Source organism: Sminthopsis crassicaudata, chromosome 6 (assembly GCF_048593235.1).
Source record: "Sminthopsis crassicaudata isolate SCR6 chromosome 6, ASM4859323v1, whole genome shotgun sequence".
Classification (NCBI taxonomy): domain Eukaryota; kingdom Metazoa; phylum Chordata; class Mammalia; order Dasyuromorphia; family Dasyuridae; genus Sminthopsis; species Sminthopsis crassicaudata.
The window spans coordinates 53,976,215-53,995,470 of NC_133622.1; the positions used below are offsets into that span (position 1 = coordinate 53,976,215).

A 19,256-nucleotide genomic window follows, 5' to 3' on the forward strand; every position below is an offset into this window, starting at 1 on the left:
AGCACTTCCGCTATCTTCTCAACGATGTTTCCAACTTGACCTGGTTATTCCCTTTTGATAATTTTGTGCTGGATAGATAGACGGTTAAAAAAGTTTAAACTTTCCCTTCCTCTTCTGAAATGAGGCAGCTGGAGAGCAGACACTCTGAATTTACGCTTTTTTGGTATTACCGAGGGAGTGAATTTTGTTTGTTTTGTGCGGATTTGTGATTTCATTGGAGAAAACAAATATCTTCCGCACGAGTGAGGAATTAATCTTAAATTGCACTGGGGGATGGCATCGAGACCTCCAAGATTGTCCCCCGGCGGCCGGACCAGCATCAGAGCCGGCTCGGAAGGCCGAGTTTCAGTTTCGGAGGACGCTCCAAGCCCGAGGCCGGGGGACTAAGCGAAGCGGCAAAGATCGGTACTGCGCCGCTCGGCCGCAGGGGGATACAAAGCGAGACCGAAATTGGCCCCGACTCCAGGGATTCTAATTCTACAAGGGAGCCTGTCACTGTTCAAGAAGGCCAGGCAGTTTCAGTTACAGTCTAAACCGCAGGCCGAGACACGAACAAAGCGTGCTTCCCCCGGGCTCCGACAAGACCTGCCAGGCCAGCCGGGACTCCGGGGGCACTCGAGGTCAAGTTCGCCGCTGCGCGCCCGGGCGGGCCGCAGAGTCGCCCGGGGTCAGGATTCCGACCCGAAAGGAGGAGCGCAAGACCGGCAGCAGAAGGGGAAGTGCTTAGGTAGGGAACAAAAGGAGTAGCTCCACAGGCTGGGAGAAGCTCCAGCCTTGACCTGGGCCTCTCGGCCCCCGCAATGGGGAGGAGCCCGGGGCGGCCAGAACCGGACTCGGTCGCCAGTGCTTCAGCCTACGTCAGAGCCCTGGTTCGGGAGAAGTCAGGAAAGGGCTGGGTGGAGTTCCGAGAAAGGACTGCAGAGGCCAATCTCGGCAGTCCTCCCAGTCCGCCCAGCTGATTCTCTGCACCCTCCGGCACCTCCCCGCGCGCTGGCGTCGTGACTAGGCCGGCCCAAGACTAGGGAGATAGGAGGAGGAGAGCACAAGCTTTCTTCCGGAGCCGCCGGGGTGGAAAGGAGGCTGCGCAGTAACGTCATCCCCGTCCCACTTTCCTCCGTTCCCTCCCCGCACTGTGACGTTGGCCGAGAGGAACGAAGCGTAAACAGCGCTGGGCATTGTGGGAGCGGGATTGTCTCACGCAGGAAGCCAGGCTCCATTTTAGCGCCGCCCGCAGCCGCCATCTGTTTCCCCTCCCTCTCCCCTCCCCTTTCCCCCTCCCGGCCCGGAGCCCTTAAGAGAAGGTAGCCGCTGAGGCCCTTAGGGGGAAAAAAAGCGGGAGGAGGTAGGGAGAGAGGAAAGGGCGAAAGGAGAAGTCAGAAGCGGGCTCGGGGGGCTGAGGTGGCGGTGGAGGCCCGGGTCTCGTGGGGCGGCAGGCGGGAGGGCGGACGGACGGGTGCGCGCGGCGGCGGCGGCGGCCGCGCGGACAGAGCCGAGGCGGCGGCAGCTGGAGAAGGAGGAGAAGGAGGAGCTGCATCCTAGGGGCAATGGCGGCCGACAGCCGGGAGGAGAAAGGTGAATGCGGAGGAAGGGGGGGAGGCGTTTGGAGAGGGGAAACGGGGCCCCCCGGGGAGAGAGCTGGGGTGGGGGCTGGGGGGTCGCCCCGGCCCTGAACGCCCCCGTCGTTCCAGAAGGGGGTGGGCTGAGGGTTTCTTCTCTCGGGGAGCTCTGCCCCCACCCCCCGTCTCCCAGTTTCCCGGGAGGAAAAGAGAGGCCTAGCAGCTCCCGTTCGGCGTGGCCTTTTTTAGTCAATATCTCCCTCGTGAGCTTCCTTCCCCTTCCGGTCCTTGGGTGCCCCGAGCACTTCTTGCCGCGTTGGGGCCCGGGGAGGAAGGACGGCTCCGAGGATTGTCCCGGGCCCAGGGGCGGCCCGTAGGTCTCCTGGGGCTGTAGGCCTGCTGCGTAGCTTCTTTTCTGACCTTTCCTTTTCACCCTCTCCTCCATCCATCCAGACTTCCCTATCCTTGCGCTAAAAAGCGCATTACTAAGAGCTCGGTGGTGCCCGGGCAATTCCTCGGGATGGTTAAATCAGTTTTAATACATGCCTCAGTTTGGAGTACTCTATGCAAACGGGGAATTGGCAGGATTTGGTGCTCTTTGATTTTGTTAATATTTGTCTGGAGGGACCGATGATCTATATTTTGTTGTGGCTTTTTTCAGCCTGTGGCTTCTCATGATTTAAAAGGTTACTTACCTTTCCCCCTCCTACTCTTAGCCTTAATCTCCCCTCCCCCCAATTTCGTTGTCAAAAAGCCCCCCCCCCCAAAAAAAAAAAACAACTTAGATTGGCAAGGATATGTATGTGGGGCATACAGAGTTTAGGATTTGATAACAACTTTTCTTTCACCATAACTTTTGTGTGTGTTATTTTGGACTTCTACTAAACCATCGATTTACAGCTAGAAGGAGAATTGTAGTCATCTAGACCAACTCCTTCATTTTACAGATAAGAAATTTGATTTGCCAAGTACCTTGTAAGTGACAGGATGGGGATTTGAACCCAGAGCTTCTGACTAAATCCAGCTGTCTTCCTTTGCAGCTTTTTGACTTTTCTTCTTTTTTGAGGGATGGGGATCCTGGTCTCTCTGAAAATAGAGACTGTTTAACAGAATGAACATTGCATTTGTAGTTAAAAGAGCTGGCTGAGTTTATCTTTGCTACCTGTAACATATGGAGCAAATCATTGTAGGCATCTGCTATTCTGCAAGAAGTAGCTAGGTGGCTCAGTGTTCAGAGTTAGGCTGGAGTCTAGAAGATCTGAGTTCAAACATGGGGCTTAAGCCTCTTAATAGATTATGTGACCCTATGCTAGGCAGCCTCCATTTAGCTTAGTTTCCTCCACTGTAAAATTGGGATGTTACAAATGATCATCTCCCATAGTGGTTGCTGAGGATCAGATGAGATAACACCATTTTAACACCATGAGATGGCACTTAGCAAACCTTGTATAATATTTATTCCCTTTCCCCTCTTGGTGTCATGCTATTGTGCTTTTTCTAATTACCCAACTACTGGAGCTTTGCTCTTTCTACTCTTGTCAGTAGATGTCCCTTAAGGCTCTATTTTCTACCCTTTGCTTGCCTCTTACACATTTCCTCAAGAGAACTCATCTAGTTATATGATTTCGATCTTTTGATTTGTACTGAGAACTCCTAAATCTACATCTATCTTTGGTATCCTTTTCCTGATTTTGATGCTTTGTCTCACTTTGCTTTTATTATTGACTCATTGTTGACAGAGCTATCTTAGACGAAAAATCTCTACTTTTTTCTTTTCCACATCAAATCTCTTAATCATAGTTTTTGTTCTCTTGTTTACTAATCCTTTTGTCACACTGCCCTTGTCACTTTAATTCTTAGTCGGTTGCATGAATTGCTAGCTGGATTTCTTGGCTCCAGTCTCTTTCGTCTTAACATTTACTGCTAGCAATCTCATCGCCGGGAAAACATTAATATTGTTGCTCCCCAGTATTTTAAAAAATTAAATATTCAAGACTTCTGTGATGTGCCTCTTCTCAGTCCTATTTAATCTTACTTCATTGCTCCCTAACATAGACCCCCTGGAGTCTCCTTTTGTGTGTCTTCAGGTTATAATTATCTTTTATTCATATTCTCCAGTCTTTTTCTTACATTTAATTGAATTTTAGGCATCCTTCAAGCCCATCTTCTAGTTCCACTTTCATCCAGCTATATTTAGTTACTCCTGCCCCCCCCTTGATTTACTTTTTCCTTTAATGTAATGACATCTACTTTTAGTTTTTAGTTTGTTTATTAGTCTCGTATTTTAACTGTACTATATTTCTTGAAAGCAAAGCTCAAGTCTTATATTTTTAATACATCTTCATCATAATGCCTGATACAGTCAATAGCAGTTTTTAAAATTTGGAGGGGTTTTTTGTTTTGTTTTGTTTTGTTTTGTTTTGTTTTTTAACATTCTGATAACTGTTTCAACATCAATTGGTTTTCCTTCTAATCTTATTCTGATGAGTACAGGCTTCACCAGACTACCAAAGGGATCCATTTTATTAACAAAAAGGTTAAAGCTTTCTCCAATCTTTCTCAAATTAATTTTGGCCATTTGGGTGCTTGAAATAAATTCTTCAAACCTATAATTAATGAGTAAATAAGAATTTTGGAGGAAAAGAAATAATGAAACCTTTTTAATCCAGAAAATTGTCACGTAAAAGTAGGTTTGTTATTTAAATTAGGTGCATCACTACCTCTGTGTCACTCAACACACTTTATTGCACCATTTAAGAAACATTGGTTCATTCAGGAAGATGTATCTAAAGTAGAGGGTTTTCTTGTTTTTAAAAGCTAGGTGATTCTGGTAATAGGGTGAAATTTAAGTTACATTTGGATTTTTCTTTCATTACTGTTTTCTGAAATTGTTGATCTCAAGTCATTACTTAAAACTTTCTTAAATTTCATCTATCCCATTTGATGTTGAGTTGCAACTCCCCCCCATTAAAAAAAAAAAAAAAAGTTTGAACATAGAGATATATGTGCCTATAAGAGGGAGCATGGAACAGGGATAGTAACTGTGTCCCATCATCTAACTAAATGAGCAAATCATTTTATTCTTCAATGCATCAGTAGCTCAGACCATAAATCACAAATTAGTTGCTAAACCATGCTGGAAGTTGGAAATACACACAGCTAAAATTTCAGATCTTAGCAAAAGGCAATAAAGCACTCTGCCTTTAAATACTATTAATTCAGACCAATAAATATGTGGAGAGGAAATAATTATAATTGAAATATGAATTGAATTTTGTATAGTCATAAGTTTTAAATAGTAGTGCTAGATTTAGAAACGGGAAAGGTGAGTTTAATATCTAGGCCTCTTATATTTAGTTTTGTGTTTATGGGGAAAATCAAAATCTTTCCTAGCTTTCAGTTTCATTACTTGAAAGTAGAGATGATCATGCTTGAATTATCTTATCTCATTGTTAAGGTTAATATTAAATTAAATAATATATGTAAAACACTTTCAGCTATTTTTTAGAATATATGTGTGTGTGTGAAGGGTAAAAGGACATCACAAGGATCAATTAAGGGACAAATCCGAAATTGATTATTGGACAAGATATTGATGTCATTCTCAATATAATTGATCAGGCTTTGAAAACTTTGATAAGATTTTTTTGGTCCCAGGGATTTAATAGTCTCTCAGATGAATTTGCCTACCTGTATGTCCCCCTATATAGAATTTTTTTCTTCATAGACTAATGTTTTAAGGCCACCAGAAGAGGCAATTAAGTTCAGTATAATGTCTACTAGATTCTTAACCCCTTAAAGCCAGGAGACATCTTTATACATCGGAAAACTGAGGGAAAGAATAATTAATTTGGAGGTGGTTAGTTAAATGTCAGAGATAGTTAAAACTCCAAATCCCTGACAATGTCTAATGATTTTTTTCCATTCTACCATGTTTGACAGCTGTCTTATTTTGAAATTATTGGATTCAATAAATCCTTTGATTATTTTAAAGATCTATCATAAACCTTTAATCTTATATAAAATTAAAGAGTAATTTCTATAATGCAACTGATATTTTTGTAATTCCATAAAGTCAGACCCTTAGAAGATACTGAAACTGTTTTTGGGTAGAACAATCAGCTTTGGGGTTACAGATGAATTTCAGTTTCAGCTGGCTTTTAAATAGCAAACCAAACCATGTCAGGGTTTATTTAAAAAAAAACAAAAAATACAGTTATGGCTGCTTGATTTTCTTTTACTGTGTCAGTTATTCTCCATTTACCTATTTTAAGTATTTTGATTTCATTGGTGTGAATATTTCTTCCATTGCTTCACTTAACATATGACTTGATACCGTCTTTGAGAGTCTTAGGTGCATTACTACCTTATTCACCCCACCTCACTCCCCCCAAAAAAAAGGTTAGTTAAGCTTAGCAATCATATACATTGGGGAGGGGAAATGATGGATTGGGACTCCAGGACAGAGCTCTGCAACTTATAACTTTGTGAATTAGGGTAAGTTATTTAAAGTAAGCTTCAGGTTCTACATTTGTAAAGATAGGGGGTTTGGTTTAGATTACTTATAAAGTCTTTTCCTCTTATTATGAACCAATGGTTTCTTGGCCTTGGAAAAAAGACATTCCAGTCCAGGATCCCTCCTTGAAGCTTTTCTTAACTTAATATGAACAGCCAGAGTTTCCTTCAAGAGCCTAGACTTGTATCTGAATCATGGTAAGGTATCACAAGTAGAACTAAAGGAGAAAAACCATTATTTGTTCATTGCTTCAGAGTAGTAATGGAGAACAACTAAAACACATTTTTCTTTTTTTCCTTTTCTTTTTTTTCTTTCTTTTTTTCTTTTTTTCTTTTCTTTTATTTTATAATTATAACATTTTTTGACAGTACATATACATGGGTAATTTTTTACAACATTATCCCTTGCACTTACTTCTATTCAGATTTTTTCCCTTCCTCCCCCAACCCCCTCCCCAAGATGGCAAGCAGTCTTATATATAAAACACATTTTTCTTAAAGAGGATCATGTATTTTCCTTATATAGAATAGAAGCTGTTCTCTTATATTTTAAGTCAGGATTCCTTTTTATTTTTCTAAAAGAATTTGTATTTGTAATTTATCACTGGAGCTTAAATTTAAGTGAATTTCAATTACAGTTCATGTTTTCATAGCATTTTCAAGTTTCCTGAACACCACTGTTAATAAGCATTGAAAGTATCCCTTATTTATTCTTTAGATGAGGAAATGATAAGGTTCAGAGAAATGACTTGAGAATCTGGCAAAGACAACAAGTTGTCTTGGGTTGGGATTAGAATAAAAGTATCCCTGTTTGCCTCAGTTTCCTCATATATAAGATGAGCTGGAGAAGGAATTGCCAAGAAAACCCCAAAGGTCAATGTCACAAGAAACTCCTGTCTTCAATTTGACTCCCTCCCCCCTCCAAGTATAATAGGCTGCTTAAGAAATGTATCTTTAAAAAAAAGAAAAGCGTTTTATTGTTGCCTTTTCTTTTTATATTGCAGTCATTAAGCCCACCTCTGTTTGAACCCTTCTTGGTAACAAAGACAAATGTTTTGTAGAGTAATGTAAAAACTGCTCTGGATTTGGGTTCAAGTTGCATGCTATTTAGAGCTTCCCCCTGTGACCTTAGACAAATCATTTCACTTTTGGGGGCCTCAGTTTCCTCATTTGTAAAGTGAGAAAATTGGGCTAGAATAACTCCTAATTCCTTTCCACATCAAAATCATTTGACATTGGGATTTTGACTACCCCTTCATATCCATTGTTCTTTTAGTTCTGCTTTCTTCATTATTTAGACATGTCTTCCAGTTCTCTAAATTCCTCTTTGTTTCTTTGGGGGGTGGGGAGGGAAGGGAGGGCACAGAAATATCCTCTTATATTTATAAATTACATTTTGTTTATCCACTCACCAATTTAACAGGCTCTCATTTCATTTAACTTTTCCTACCTTGAAGAATGCTGAATGTACAAAAATAAGGCATCTTTGTGAAAATGATTTTCTTACTTAGTCACAAGTCAGGATTTTACCAGGAAGTGACTTGGATTTGGAGCCAGAAGACCTGGGTGCAAATTCTGACTCTACCACTTGCTTACTCCTGTTAGTTTAGGCAAATCATTTAACTCCCTTGGACTTCAGTTTCTTGATCTGTAAAATGAGAACAAGTAGATTTGGTTGCATATCTAACTTTAAGCCTGATCCTATGGTTTCTTTAAAATGTGAAGTTATTTTAGTTTGAAAAACTGAGTGGGAACAAAGAAAGTCGTAGATTGGAAGTGTTCAAAGTACATAAAAGATTGTTCATCTACTTTATCAAAAGATGTTAGGAAAAAAATTTTAAAGTTACTCAAGTTAGATGTTTAGGTCTGTTTTGTAACTGTCATTGTTAAGAGCAAGATCTTTCCATGTTAGCTCATCAAAATGACTAAAACAGTAGTATAGGGGATGAGAACTTACTGGCATTGATTTGGCTATTCCATATGCTGTATTTTCTTTGTCTTTATGAAATTGGTGCTGAAGTTTTTACCTTAAGGAATCTTCAATATAATGGCCTCTGTGTTTATGCTATGGGTTCACCTTATAGATAAGATTGCCTTACTGTCAAAGGTTCATGAGTACCTATTTTATTTTCTTAGATTGTCTGTTCCTTGATTTATCCAGCCACTACAGGTTCTTGTTTGTTGAGGTAGAATTCAAGTGTGTATGTTGCATTCATTATTAAAAAATAATTATGTTCATAATAGAATTTGAGCTAGAAAAAAAACCTTTCTAGTAGAAGTATAATTAATTTGAAAGAATGCATGAATAACAAAACAGCTATTATTTATTATATTTGGCTATAATTATCTACTAAGAATGTTTTGCTGATCAGTATGAAGCAAAAAATTATTGAGCTCTATGTTAACTCCAAACTTTCTCCTTTAAATGCAACAAAAAAACCCTTAATCAGGTAAGATCATATTTCTTTCATATTCCCTGTCCAACTAAATGAGTAATGGAATTCAGAGATCTTTCTTAGTTATGCTAGGCAGGGCTCTTAGCTGTTACTTTGGAAAAAGATAACAATTTTTGACCTTAGATCATGATGTGTCTGAAATTGAAAGAGGACCAGAATTCATAGGACCTAAGAGTGGACAGTACCCGTAGTAGAACCAATTGTATTAGATTGATTCATACTTTAGGATTTTGTGGGGGTTTTGTGATCTTTGTTTTTACATAATGTTCTGACTGAGATAGGTGAATGGGAATCCTTTTGGAGTAATACTGTATATTTGATATTTATGTGGGGGGGGGGGATGTAGGTGTGGTGATACAGTAGAGAGCTGAACTCCAAACCATGAATATTTGTGTTTATTTTTAGTCACTTACTGATTGATATTGTTTAGGTAACCTGTGGCAAGTCACTTAATCTTAGTGCTGTAGGCAATTCTAAGAATCGAAGATACTAGAGTTGGCCTTTATTCTTAAAAATTTCTTTAAGCAGGTTCAATATACTAATAAAATCCCGAACTTGCCCTGATTCCTATGTTGGTTAGCATAGTGTGTTGGAGAGAACATTAGCCTAGAAGTCAAAAGATTTGGATTATAGTTGTTGAATTAGTCCTGTACTTTTAGTTTTATACTGGATTAAAATTGCAACAATTTTATTCAAGAGGTACTTTGTTTGCCCTTATAGACAGTATACGTGGATTTGAACCTTGGATCTGTTCCATAATACCTATTAACTTTGGTATTTACCTCTCTTGGGCTTCAGTTCCTTGCTTGTAAACTGAGGGTACTTGGACCCGATAGCCTGTAATGTGTTCTTCCCATTCTTATCATTGTATTGAAAATTGAAATTTCAATTATCCATTATCTTTTTACTCTTTTAAAAAGAAAATGTTTTATTTTAATGCTTTGTATTTATATCATTTTCAACCCAACACCCATTTTCTGTTGGGTTCTACCTTGTGACAAAAATAGCTTCTCCTTCAAACTCATCTCACTTCTATTTCTACCATAAAGGGAGGAGGTATGTTTCATTATTTTTCATTGGGACCTTCATTGTTATTGTGTTAATTTTTTTTTTTAATTTTTAATATTCAAATTTAAACTTCATTTTAATAAATGTTTTGTTTATACTCTTGTAGTAAATTTACATGTAGTTTTCTTTGTTCTGTTTCTAATTCTATCAGTTCATAAATATGTTCCCATCATTCTCTGAATCTTATTATTTCTTAAGTTGAATAACATCATTGCATTTATGTAGCACACTTTTTTTTTTCTTCAGCCACTTCATAATTGAGGGGTACTTTGTTTCTAATTCTTTTTTACTACAAAGAAGGTTGCAATTGCTAGTATGTTTTGGTTTGTGTCTTTAACATTCTTTGGAGTATGTGGAGTATTTTATTAATGGGAGTATTGGGTCAAAGAATTGAGAAAGTTTAGTTCCTTTTAAAATTCTACATTGCTATTCAGAATGATTTAACCAGTATTACTACTCCAGAAACAGTGCATCAGTTATTCTGTTTTCCCACAGTCTTTCTGACTTGTTCCTGTGCTGTTGTCTTTGCCAATTTGTATGATGTGAGATGAAATTTCAGCATTGTTTTAACTTCCATTTTTTTTATTTTATAATTATAATTTTTTTTGACAGTACATATGCATGAGTAGCTTTTTTTTTTTTTTTTTTTTTTTTTAAACATTATCCCTTGTATTTGTTTTTCCAAATTTCCCCTCTGCTCCCTCCCCTAGGTGACAGGCAATCCCCATACATATTAAATGTGTTTAACTTCCATTTTTATATGGCTATAGTTTGTAATCTTTTGAAAATTTCATTCTCCTTTTTTACTACTTATCTAATAGAGCATGATGTTATATGTTTGTGTTAGTTTCTTATCAGTGATATTTAATATAAAAATATTTCCCAACCTTTAGTTTACTGTCTTCACTGATTTTATTTTTGTAAAGGCTTTATATTGTCACAGTTATGTATTTTATCACTGATGCTTCTCCTATCTTTATTGCTTCTACTTTTGTACCTAATGTCTTCTCATTTTCTAATGTTTTGAATTCCTATCTATCGCTTTACCTTTTTCAGCAATTTTGCCAAATTCAGAGGCCTTTTCTCAGCTGTACATCACGATACATGATCAAGTGCCAACTTCTTGAAATATTTATTTCATCCTTTGGATTCCACACCATTATAGTTACCTTATTCTTTTTTACTCCTTTAAATGGCTTTCATTCTTGACTCTAAAGATTTTTATTTTTTTCCCCCTTTGAGAGCTCAGTTGTTTTTATAGGCTCTAGTTACCACACCTTTGAGGTGAACACTATCAGTTTCCAAATTATCTAAGTTTGAAGCCTTAAGCTCATTTTTGAGTCCTTTATCCTGATTTGATTTCTAATTCTAAGTATGTCCCGTTACTTGTTTATAGCCTGTCTGTTTCCTCCTCTTCTCCTTCCCAGTCTGGTCCTCATCACCTTATACTCAGCTTCAGTGGTCTCCTAAACTGATAATTCTTATACTATTTTTTTCTAATCTATTGTTTGCTGTTAGACTTAATTTCTTTCTTTTAACCCTTAATACTTTTTTGTTTCTTATTGTCAAGAAGCAATTCCTTTTTGGCTTTTATAGATCATATATTTCAAGCTGAAGAAGATTTTGAAATTATATATTCTCTCCCTTGTTTTTGTAAATGAAATTAAGGTGATAGGAGGATTTGTACTGAAGTTTTGTTTCTAGTTTCAAGAGTTTTTTTTTTTTTTTTTTTTTTTTTTTTTTTTACTGAATATGCAACTTTACATTAACTAAGCTTCCTAATAACTATCTTCCATGTTAAGTCAGTAAATTTACTTTGGCAGCACGTATAAGTGCTAATTCTTACCATTGCTTTTTGATCATTCTGCTTCCCTTTCCTGGAATGACTTAGTAAATCCCATTTAAGTCTCCCTATACAAATTCTATCCGTTTCAGATGTATTTTCTCCTGTGGAGTCTTAAAATATAATTAATCCAGCATTATAATTTACTATTCTTTTCTTTGAATTCCTACCATTCAAAAGTCTTTTATTCTGTCCTGCCCCTGATTGTTTTTAATAGTAATTAGGCTCCTCAACTAAATTTTATATATAAATAAAAGATATATGTGTGTATATGTATATATCCCGAGGGTAGGGACCTTGTCTTACACTTTTATTTCCCCATATCAGCTATCCAATGTTTAACACATAGTAAGCACTTAGTAAATGCTTAGTAAATACTTGTTGATATTTACTCTTCTTTCCTTTTTTTTTTCTTTCTTTCTTTCTTTTTTTTTTTTTTTTTTTTTTTCCTAGATGGAGAACTTAATGTTCTGGATGATATTTTGACTGAAGTACCTGATCAGGATGACGAATTATATAACCCTGAAAGTGAACAAGATAAAAATGAGAAAAAGGGTATGGAATTTTTCATTGTTTTCTAGGAAATTAGCTGTAGTGAAAGCAGATGTAAATGTTTTGATTGATTAAGAAGAGTTTTGATTTATAACTGACATTTATTAGAACCACATTTGAGGGTATGGAAACTACTAGACAAGAATAATTTCTTCTAGATAAGAAATGTGTGAAATTTCTCAAATTAAAGAATTCTTAGAAATCATTTTAGAGACTGATTTTCAGGGTATTTTGAAATAATATGTTTTATTGGACAAATTTAAGAATCCAAAGCTTATGTTTACAGATGATTTATTGTTGAGAAGCCTTATTCTTTTTGTTTTTCCCTGTGAAATAAATGTATTACTTTTAAAGTGTTTATAGCTTTTAAAATTCTCTTTTTAAGGTTCAAAAAGAAAAAGTGACCGAATAGAAACTACTGAAAGCAAGAGACAAAAACCTTCTGTACATTCAAGACAATTGATGCCAAAGCCACCTAGTTCATCTATTAGCAATAACAAAAGAATAATTAGTACAAAAGGAAAGCCAGTAACAGAGTATAAAAATGAAGATTACCCGAGGTCTGAACGAAAGACCCGTTTATCAAGTGGCAGTTCCAGAGAGCCATATAAAAGTCAACCTGAAAAGACTTGTGTCAGGAAAAGGGATCCTGAAAGAAGGGCCAAGTCTTCCACACCAGATGGTTCACAGGTAGTAAACATTTTTGCAAGTTTAAAAAGAAAGCAATTCTCTGATGCTTTTGTGAATGAAGCATATTCTTTTAGAACTATTTGTGCATCCTGATGGTATATATTGTATGACTGCTGATTCCCTTTTTCTTTAAACATCAGAGAATTAGGCATGATGTGGATAGACGGCACAGCAGATCAAGCCTTTCTTCTAAAGAAGAAGTAAACTCTGAAGAATATGGCTCTGACCATGAGACTGGTAGCAGTGGCTCTTCTGAAGAACAAGGAAACAACAGTGAGAATGAGGAAGAAGGAATGGAAGAAGAGGAAGAGGATGATGATGAGGGGGAAGATGAAGAAGAGGTAGAAGAAGATGGAGAGGAGGAGGATGAAGAGGAATATGAGCAAGATGAAAGAGATCAAAAAGAGGGAAATGACTATGATACTCGAAGTGAAGCCAGTGACTCTGATTCTGAGTCTGTATCTTTCACAGATGGTTCAGTCAGATCTGGTTCTGGCACAGATGGATCAGGTATATGCCTCAGCTGCAAATGAATTTTTTTTCTTTTACATAATTAGTTAGCTTTTTTTTCTTGAATGCATCCAGACTGACTAGACTTCAAGAGGACAATCGTAGTATTTAAATTTAGAGCTTGAAGGGATCTAGTCCAACCCCCTCATTTTACAGATGAAGAACTGAGGGCCCACATAGTGCCTTGACCAAAGTTACACAGGTAGTAACAGAATTGAGATTTGAAACCAAATCCTCTGACTCCAAATCCATCACTCTTTCCAGTGCACCAGACAGCCTCCCAAATTGACTATTGGCTTACCTTACATGTTATTTCCAGGATATTATGAATTAAGATTTCAGTTTGTATGTAAGTAGATGTAAGATTACATTGTTATCTTCAAATTATTTTACAACAGTGATAAAGTTTTGAGTGGATTGTTAGAAATTACTCTGTCAATTCGTGTTGACTAAATAATGGAGAGTGCTTTCCTTTTTTGTAGTGAATTGTCAAAGTACTTTAAATATAGCAAGGAGATTTTGTATATATTGTTGCATCTTCATGTTCTAGCTCCTGGATTCTTTTAAGAGGAAATGGCTAGATGTTTGAATTGAAATGGGTTAAGGTGAGTTGAAGGATAGTGGCTTTTTGATTGCTTAAATACCTAGTATATCCTATTGCTTAGTTTAGTTCTCCCATTTTCTACCTTCTGTATAGGCATAAATACTTGTAATAAATGGGTGCTTCCCTAAAACAGGGATTAGTGAATATTCTGTTTGCTGTGTGAAAGTAGATTCATCATAAATAAATTTGTGATCAGTTAAAAAGGCATTTTAATGACCTACTATGGAAGTAATTTTATTATTTGAAATATGTCAGTATTTAACATTTTAAAAAATCTTTATCAAGAAAATATTTCTGGCTTTGGAAGTATACTATAACTTAGTAAACTTTGATAATGAGTCAATTTTAATAGAGTATTTTTATTAGCTACTTAAAGGAAATGAATTCTGGAAAGCTTAATTTTCCTATTAAGGGGACTAATTTGAAACTTCTCTAGGTTTATTTGGTAAATGAAACAGTTTTCCCCACCTGAGACCTCTTATGATATGCAAATGAACCATTTGTATGTAGGAAAAGATACCTTAGGATGCTTAGACTCAAAATCTGTATCAATTATAATTAGTTTATTTTTGAAATTTCAGTAATTTACTATGTTGGCAAAGTTGTTATTGTTGGTGGTGGGAAAGGAGGGAGGGAGGGTGTTCAGTTGAGGATACCAGTTTATCTTTATATTTTTGTGAGTGTATATATTAAAAATTCACATTTTCTTAGCTGAAAAGAGGTAAATATTCTTTTGTCTCTGGAAAAATCCTATTTCTTGAATTGCTTTTTTAAAATAAAATTTTGCTAGTAGACATTAAATGTGAAGATGTCTTTCTCTTGAGTGACATTATTACCAATGCTTTGTCTGATGTTGTTGAGATGCCAAGGGAAAGGGCCATGCAGTTAGTTACCTTATTAATTTGGCTTTTTTTTTCTTTCACATTATAGTGGAAGTAATTACTAGTATTATTAGTTCTTTATAGCCACAGATGATTGAGGACAGGCTTAAAATCTTAAATTTTATTTGATATCTATCCTAAGAAAATGAAAGTTGGAAGCTTTTCCACTCCACTCCAGAGAAAGAGAAAGGGGGAGGGAGAGGAGGAGATATGTCTGTGTGTTGGCAGGGGACAGTGTCTTTTTGTGTTTGTTTTTTGTTCTCTTTTTATAAATCTAGTCTGATATACAGAGTATAATTTTGTGTCAGTTGGAAAAACTTCCTGCCCTTAACCAGTAAGGCAGAGATCCTCAACACTTTTTGGTAAGGGGCTTAAAGTATAACTTATTTGAAGCTTTTAAAAGGTTTTAGACTAGGGACCCAAGAGACTCTGAGATTTGTCTATTTGATAAGATAGAAGCCACAGTACATAGGTAAGAAAGGAAAGGAACCCAGATGAATATTCTGCATTTTTACATGACATCTTTTTTTCTGGAGTATCTTTTTTAGAATAGTAGGATCACAGATTTAGAGACATAAGGAACCTCTGAGGGCATCTAGTCCAACTCCTTCATTTTAACAGTTGAATTCCAATGCAGTTAAAAGATTCCCAAATGTTAGAGCAAGAATTTGAACCTAGATCATCCTCTCTAAATTGAGCCTTCTTTTCACTGTGCTGTGCAGCTTCTTTGCCTTTCAGTTATTTTGTTCTTTCAAAGTTCAACTAAGTGCTACCTCTATTTCCTTGATCTGTCAGTTGACAGGATTTTTGTCTCCTTGGATCTCTCCTTTGCTCTTATCGCACACTACTGTTTTTATTATATGTCTTTGTTTATATCTGATTCCTTCTTTTGGGATAGAATTAGTCATTTTTTAAACTTTTGTATCCTTACCATTTAGCTTAGAGCTTTATAATTGTTGGTTAAACTTGAGATCAGATTGTAGATAAGAACTTAGTTATGAAGCATAAAGCAATTCTTCATTAACAAAATCTAGGTATCTGATATGATTTCACTCATAATATAGAATAGTTCACCCTTGAAATGTCTTAAAACTACCTTTTCATACTTAAGCTACTTACTCCATGATAGGAATACTTTATGAGTAATAGGGCCTTTTTGATTTTGCCACTGACTCCCTATTTAAATGTGGGCAAGTCACTGCTGTGGGCTTCAGTTGTCTTAACTATATTTTGAATGGACTTGCACTACATCATCTCAACAATCCTTTTAAGCTCTAACATTCCATAATTTAATTCTGTTATGTAGTAATACCTCCATGTTACCACAGGGCACCATTTAGAGTCCAAACCTTTATTTATGGATGTCAGCTTTAACTTAAGACTAAGGATAGCTGTTTTTTTTTGTTTTTTTTTTTAAGATTTCAGGGAGAGATTTGCTTTACTCCTACCCTTTCTAGGAAAGGTCAAGGTCCAATAAGAAAAAAAAAAACACTAAGGAAAATAATAATCATTAACATTATCTTTGTCAGAGCACACCTTTTTTCTAGAAATAAATTTTGTTTATAGATTACATCAAAAATGTTAGAGAACACAACAGAATAAAAATGACAAAGGACTGAGAAGTCAAATTATGGGAGGAATTATAGTGAGTAAAAAGGGAATCTGGTACTTTGAAGAGAAATCATTTATACATATATATGCCATTTGTGGGTTTATATTTCTGTTTTCTGAAAAACAAATCTTTTTAAGGTGATCTCATCACTTTGGGTAGCTGTCCAGTATTAAGCATTCCAAAGAAACACTGATTTAGCAATAGTTTTTTCCCCATTTTTGGTAGAGCTATTTAGCAATAGCTTGTCTTTAATACATTAAGGTTTTCAGAGTGCTTTACTCATCCACTATTTTAATAGTTTTGCAAAGCATTTCCATGAAAAAGATAGCACAAGTAATATTAATGTTTTTACACATGAAGAAATTGAGATTGAGGGTAAATAACTTAAATCACACAGTAATGTAGTAAAACTTAGATTTTAAACCAGGGCTTCTGACTTTTCTTTTTCATTGTGTATGTCACTCTTCCAAGTTTAAATTTTTTTTTTTTTTTTTTTTTTTCTAATGAAACTTTGCACCAAATATTTCTAGAACTGTATTGGCAGATTTCAGTTGATTGAAATCACTCTGTAAATCTCTTTTCTTATCTGTTAAGTAAGGGGAGTTGGACAAGATTATCTCTTAAGATTCATTCTATCTCAAAATCCAGTGATTCCTTCATATTTTAATGACCTTTATCATTTTCTTTACAAACTGCATATTTGACATAGACTAGACATTTGGGAAGATTTATGAATGGACAGAAATCACATAGTAATAATGTTTTCTCTGAAAGAACTTCTCTGTAATGGATAGTTAATTTCTTATTGTGTGTAGTATCTATTTTTGTTTTGTTTTCTATAATAGATATTGCACTGTTTTTCCTAATTAATTTGGAATTTTTTTAGATGAGAAAAAGAAAGAAAGGAAGAGAGCCAGAGGCATATCTCCAATCGTTTTTGATAGAAGTGGAAGCTCTGCATCAGAATCTTATGCAGGTATTTCCCTTTAATTGTTTTTGATACTGATTATTATCACATTTGTAACTTTAATATATGGACTAAAAATGCAATTATATAGAAATACTGTGTGGAAACTAGTTTAGTGTGAAGTTGTTAATGTCAGTTAGTTTTGATTTTTGGCATGTTCAATGTAATAAATTACTCTAAGGGAAACTAAGCTTTTTCCTGTATTATTTTAATGCTGTTCTGTTACTGCTTAAGTGATATTTTCACTTTTATTTTTCTTGGAAGATGATGATTCAGTGACTAGTTTTCTGAGTGTGAAACTATTCAAATATATAGATTTAAAAATAAAACAAAACAAAACCAAAACCCACAAAAGAACTCCAAAAAACAAAACACTCGTGCACATTGAACAGTATTATTTTTGTGTGTGTGGGTGTGCAAGGAAGGATAATTTGTCATGAATGAGAATTATATGTGACAAGGCTGTAGAAATTGTGTCTTATCTCTATTAAGGCTCAATCTGAACAAATGTACTTTGGCTAAATACAGGTTCAGAAAAGAAGCATGAGAAATTATCATCTTCCGTTCGTGCTGTCCGAAAAGGTATCATTTAAATTTGAAAACAAACAAAAAATAACTTTTTAATGCATGCCACATCACTAGTCATTGTTTTGCCATGTCTGTATTTCATTAACAATTTATAAAGTAGTAATGTTCCAATATATTTGTAAAAATCTATATTGCTGTAAGTTTATATAGAAACGTTGTCTTGATTTGTTACATTTTCCTATCATCTTAAGCTTTTTTGGCAGTAGAGTAATTTTATTATAAATACACAAACCATATTTAACATAATTAAAATCTTTTATAAAGAGTCATCTTTGGTACTTGGAGGAAAAAAGTATATTGGAACATCACTTAGTTTCCTTAGCTTTCTTGTTTTTTTCTTTCTGAAGCTTTGCATTGTGTTTTCTGTTGCGTAGTTCTTCAGATTTGAGGGGGTTTTCATGATTTTTAAGAATTTAGTTGGGTTCTAGAGGGCCAATTAGAGTAAAGTAAATTTAAAAACTTGGTATGATAGTAGTTCCAACTTAATAAATTTGTAATTTATTTTTCAGACCAAACAAGTAAACTTAAATATGTTCTTCAAGATGCAAGATTCTTCCTTATAAAGAGTAACAACCATGAGAATGTCTCTCTTGCTAAAGCCAAGGTACAGCATCAGTTCAAAATTTTTTTCTATCATTTTTCTCTATGTGAATTTGACTTTTCTCTCTTACAAAAAAGTTATTTGAAATATGCATAAAACCTACTTAAGTACAATATTCATTGAAGATTATTTTTTGAGCTATAAAGAATAACATCCTTAAACCAATAAAAATCTTTATGTAATTTATGTATTGTAGCCATTTGATGAAAACTGGAAGTAGATGGACTGTGTTTATTGTTAAAGAACCTATTGTTACTAAAAATCTAAAACTTAAAGAACCTATTGTTACTTTAAAAAAAATTGTGATGGACGTTTTTTGGGCCACATGGCCTTTGTAGTAGCTGTATTTTGTAGTGTTTAAGAACATTGCAGTTAGACTGTAATTTATAAAACTTATCTAATGCGAGATCTGTAGTGAAGAAGACCTGAGTTCAAATTTGGCCTCAGAGACTTCTAAGTAATTTAACCTCTGTTTGCTGTGGTTTCCACATTTGTAAAATGGGGATAATAATAGCACCTACCTCTAAAGTGGTTCTGAGGATTAAATGCCAGAGTATCTGGCACTTTATAGGTGCTATAAAAATGTGGCTATTCTTATTATATACTCTTTTCATCATTATTAAAGGAAAGAAATAAGTTAAAGCAATAGGTAGTGGTAATCTTATTATTTTAAAAAGACACGTACTAAAGAAGACTTGATTTTTATTTTACATTTGGTCTATTTAGTTTCAGATATTTTGAAAATGAGATGTTATTAGATATAATTGAAAACAAAGCTTTTATGTTTTAAATTGGGTAATTGATGATAATAAA

General features: G+C 35.6%; 1 protein-coding gene across 4 annotated transcripts in view; it reads left to right on the forward strand.

Annotated features, from left to right (window-relative positions):
• Window positions 1-1,397: 1,397 nt before the first annotated feature.
• The window catches only part of YTHDC1 (YTH N6-methyladenosine RNA binding protein C1), a 30,896-nt gene continuing 13,037 nt past the window's right edge, over window positions 1,398-19,256 (forward strand). For 2 of the 4 annotated variants that reach the window (XM_074275540.1, XM_074275539.1), the window contains exons 1-6: window positions 1,416-1,572; window positions 11,892-11,993; window positions 12,376-12,680; window positions 12,821-13,190; window positions 17,174-17,263; window positions 18,352-18,446. In XM_074275540.1, the coding sequence (XP_074131641.1) occupies window positions 1,545-1,572; window positions 11,892-11,993; window positions 12,376-12,680; window positions 12,821-13,190; window positions 17,174-17,263; window positions 18,352-18,446 (990 nt within the window). In that variant the 5' untranslated portion in view covers window positions 1,416-1,544. Of the gene's footprint in view, window positions 1,573-11,891; window positions 11,994-12,375; window positions 12,681-12,820; window positions 13,191-17,173; window positions 17,264-17,782; window positions 17,837-18,351; window positions 18,447-19,256 lie in introns of all 4 variants that reach the window. The other 2 variants (XM_074275541.1, XM_074275538.1) reach the window with 2 other exon arrangements.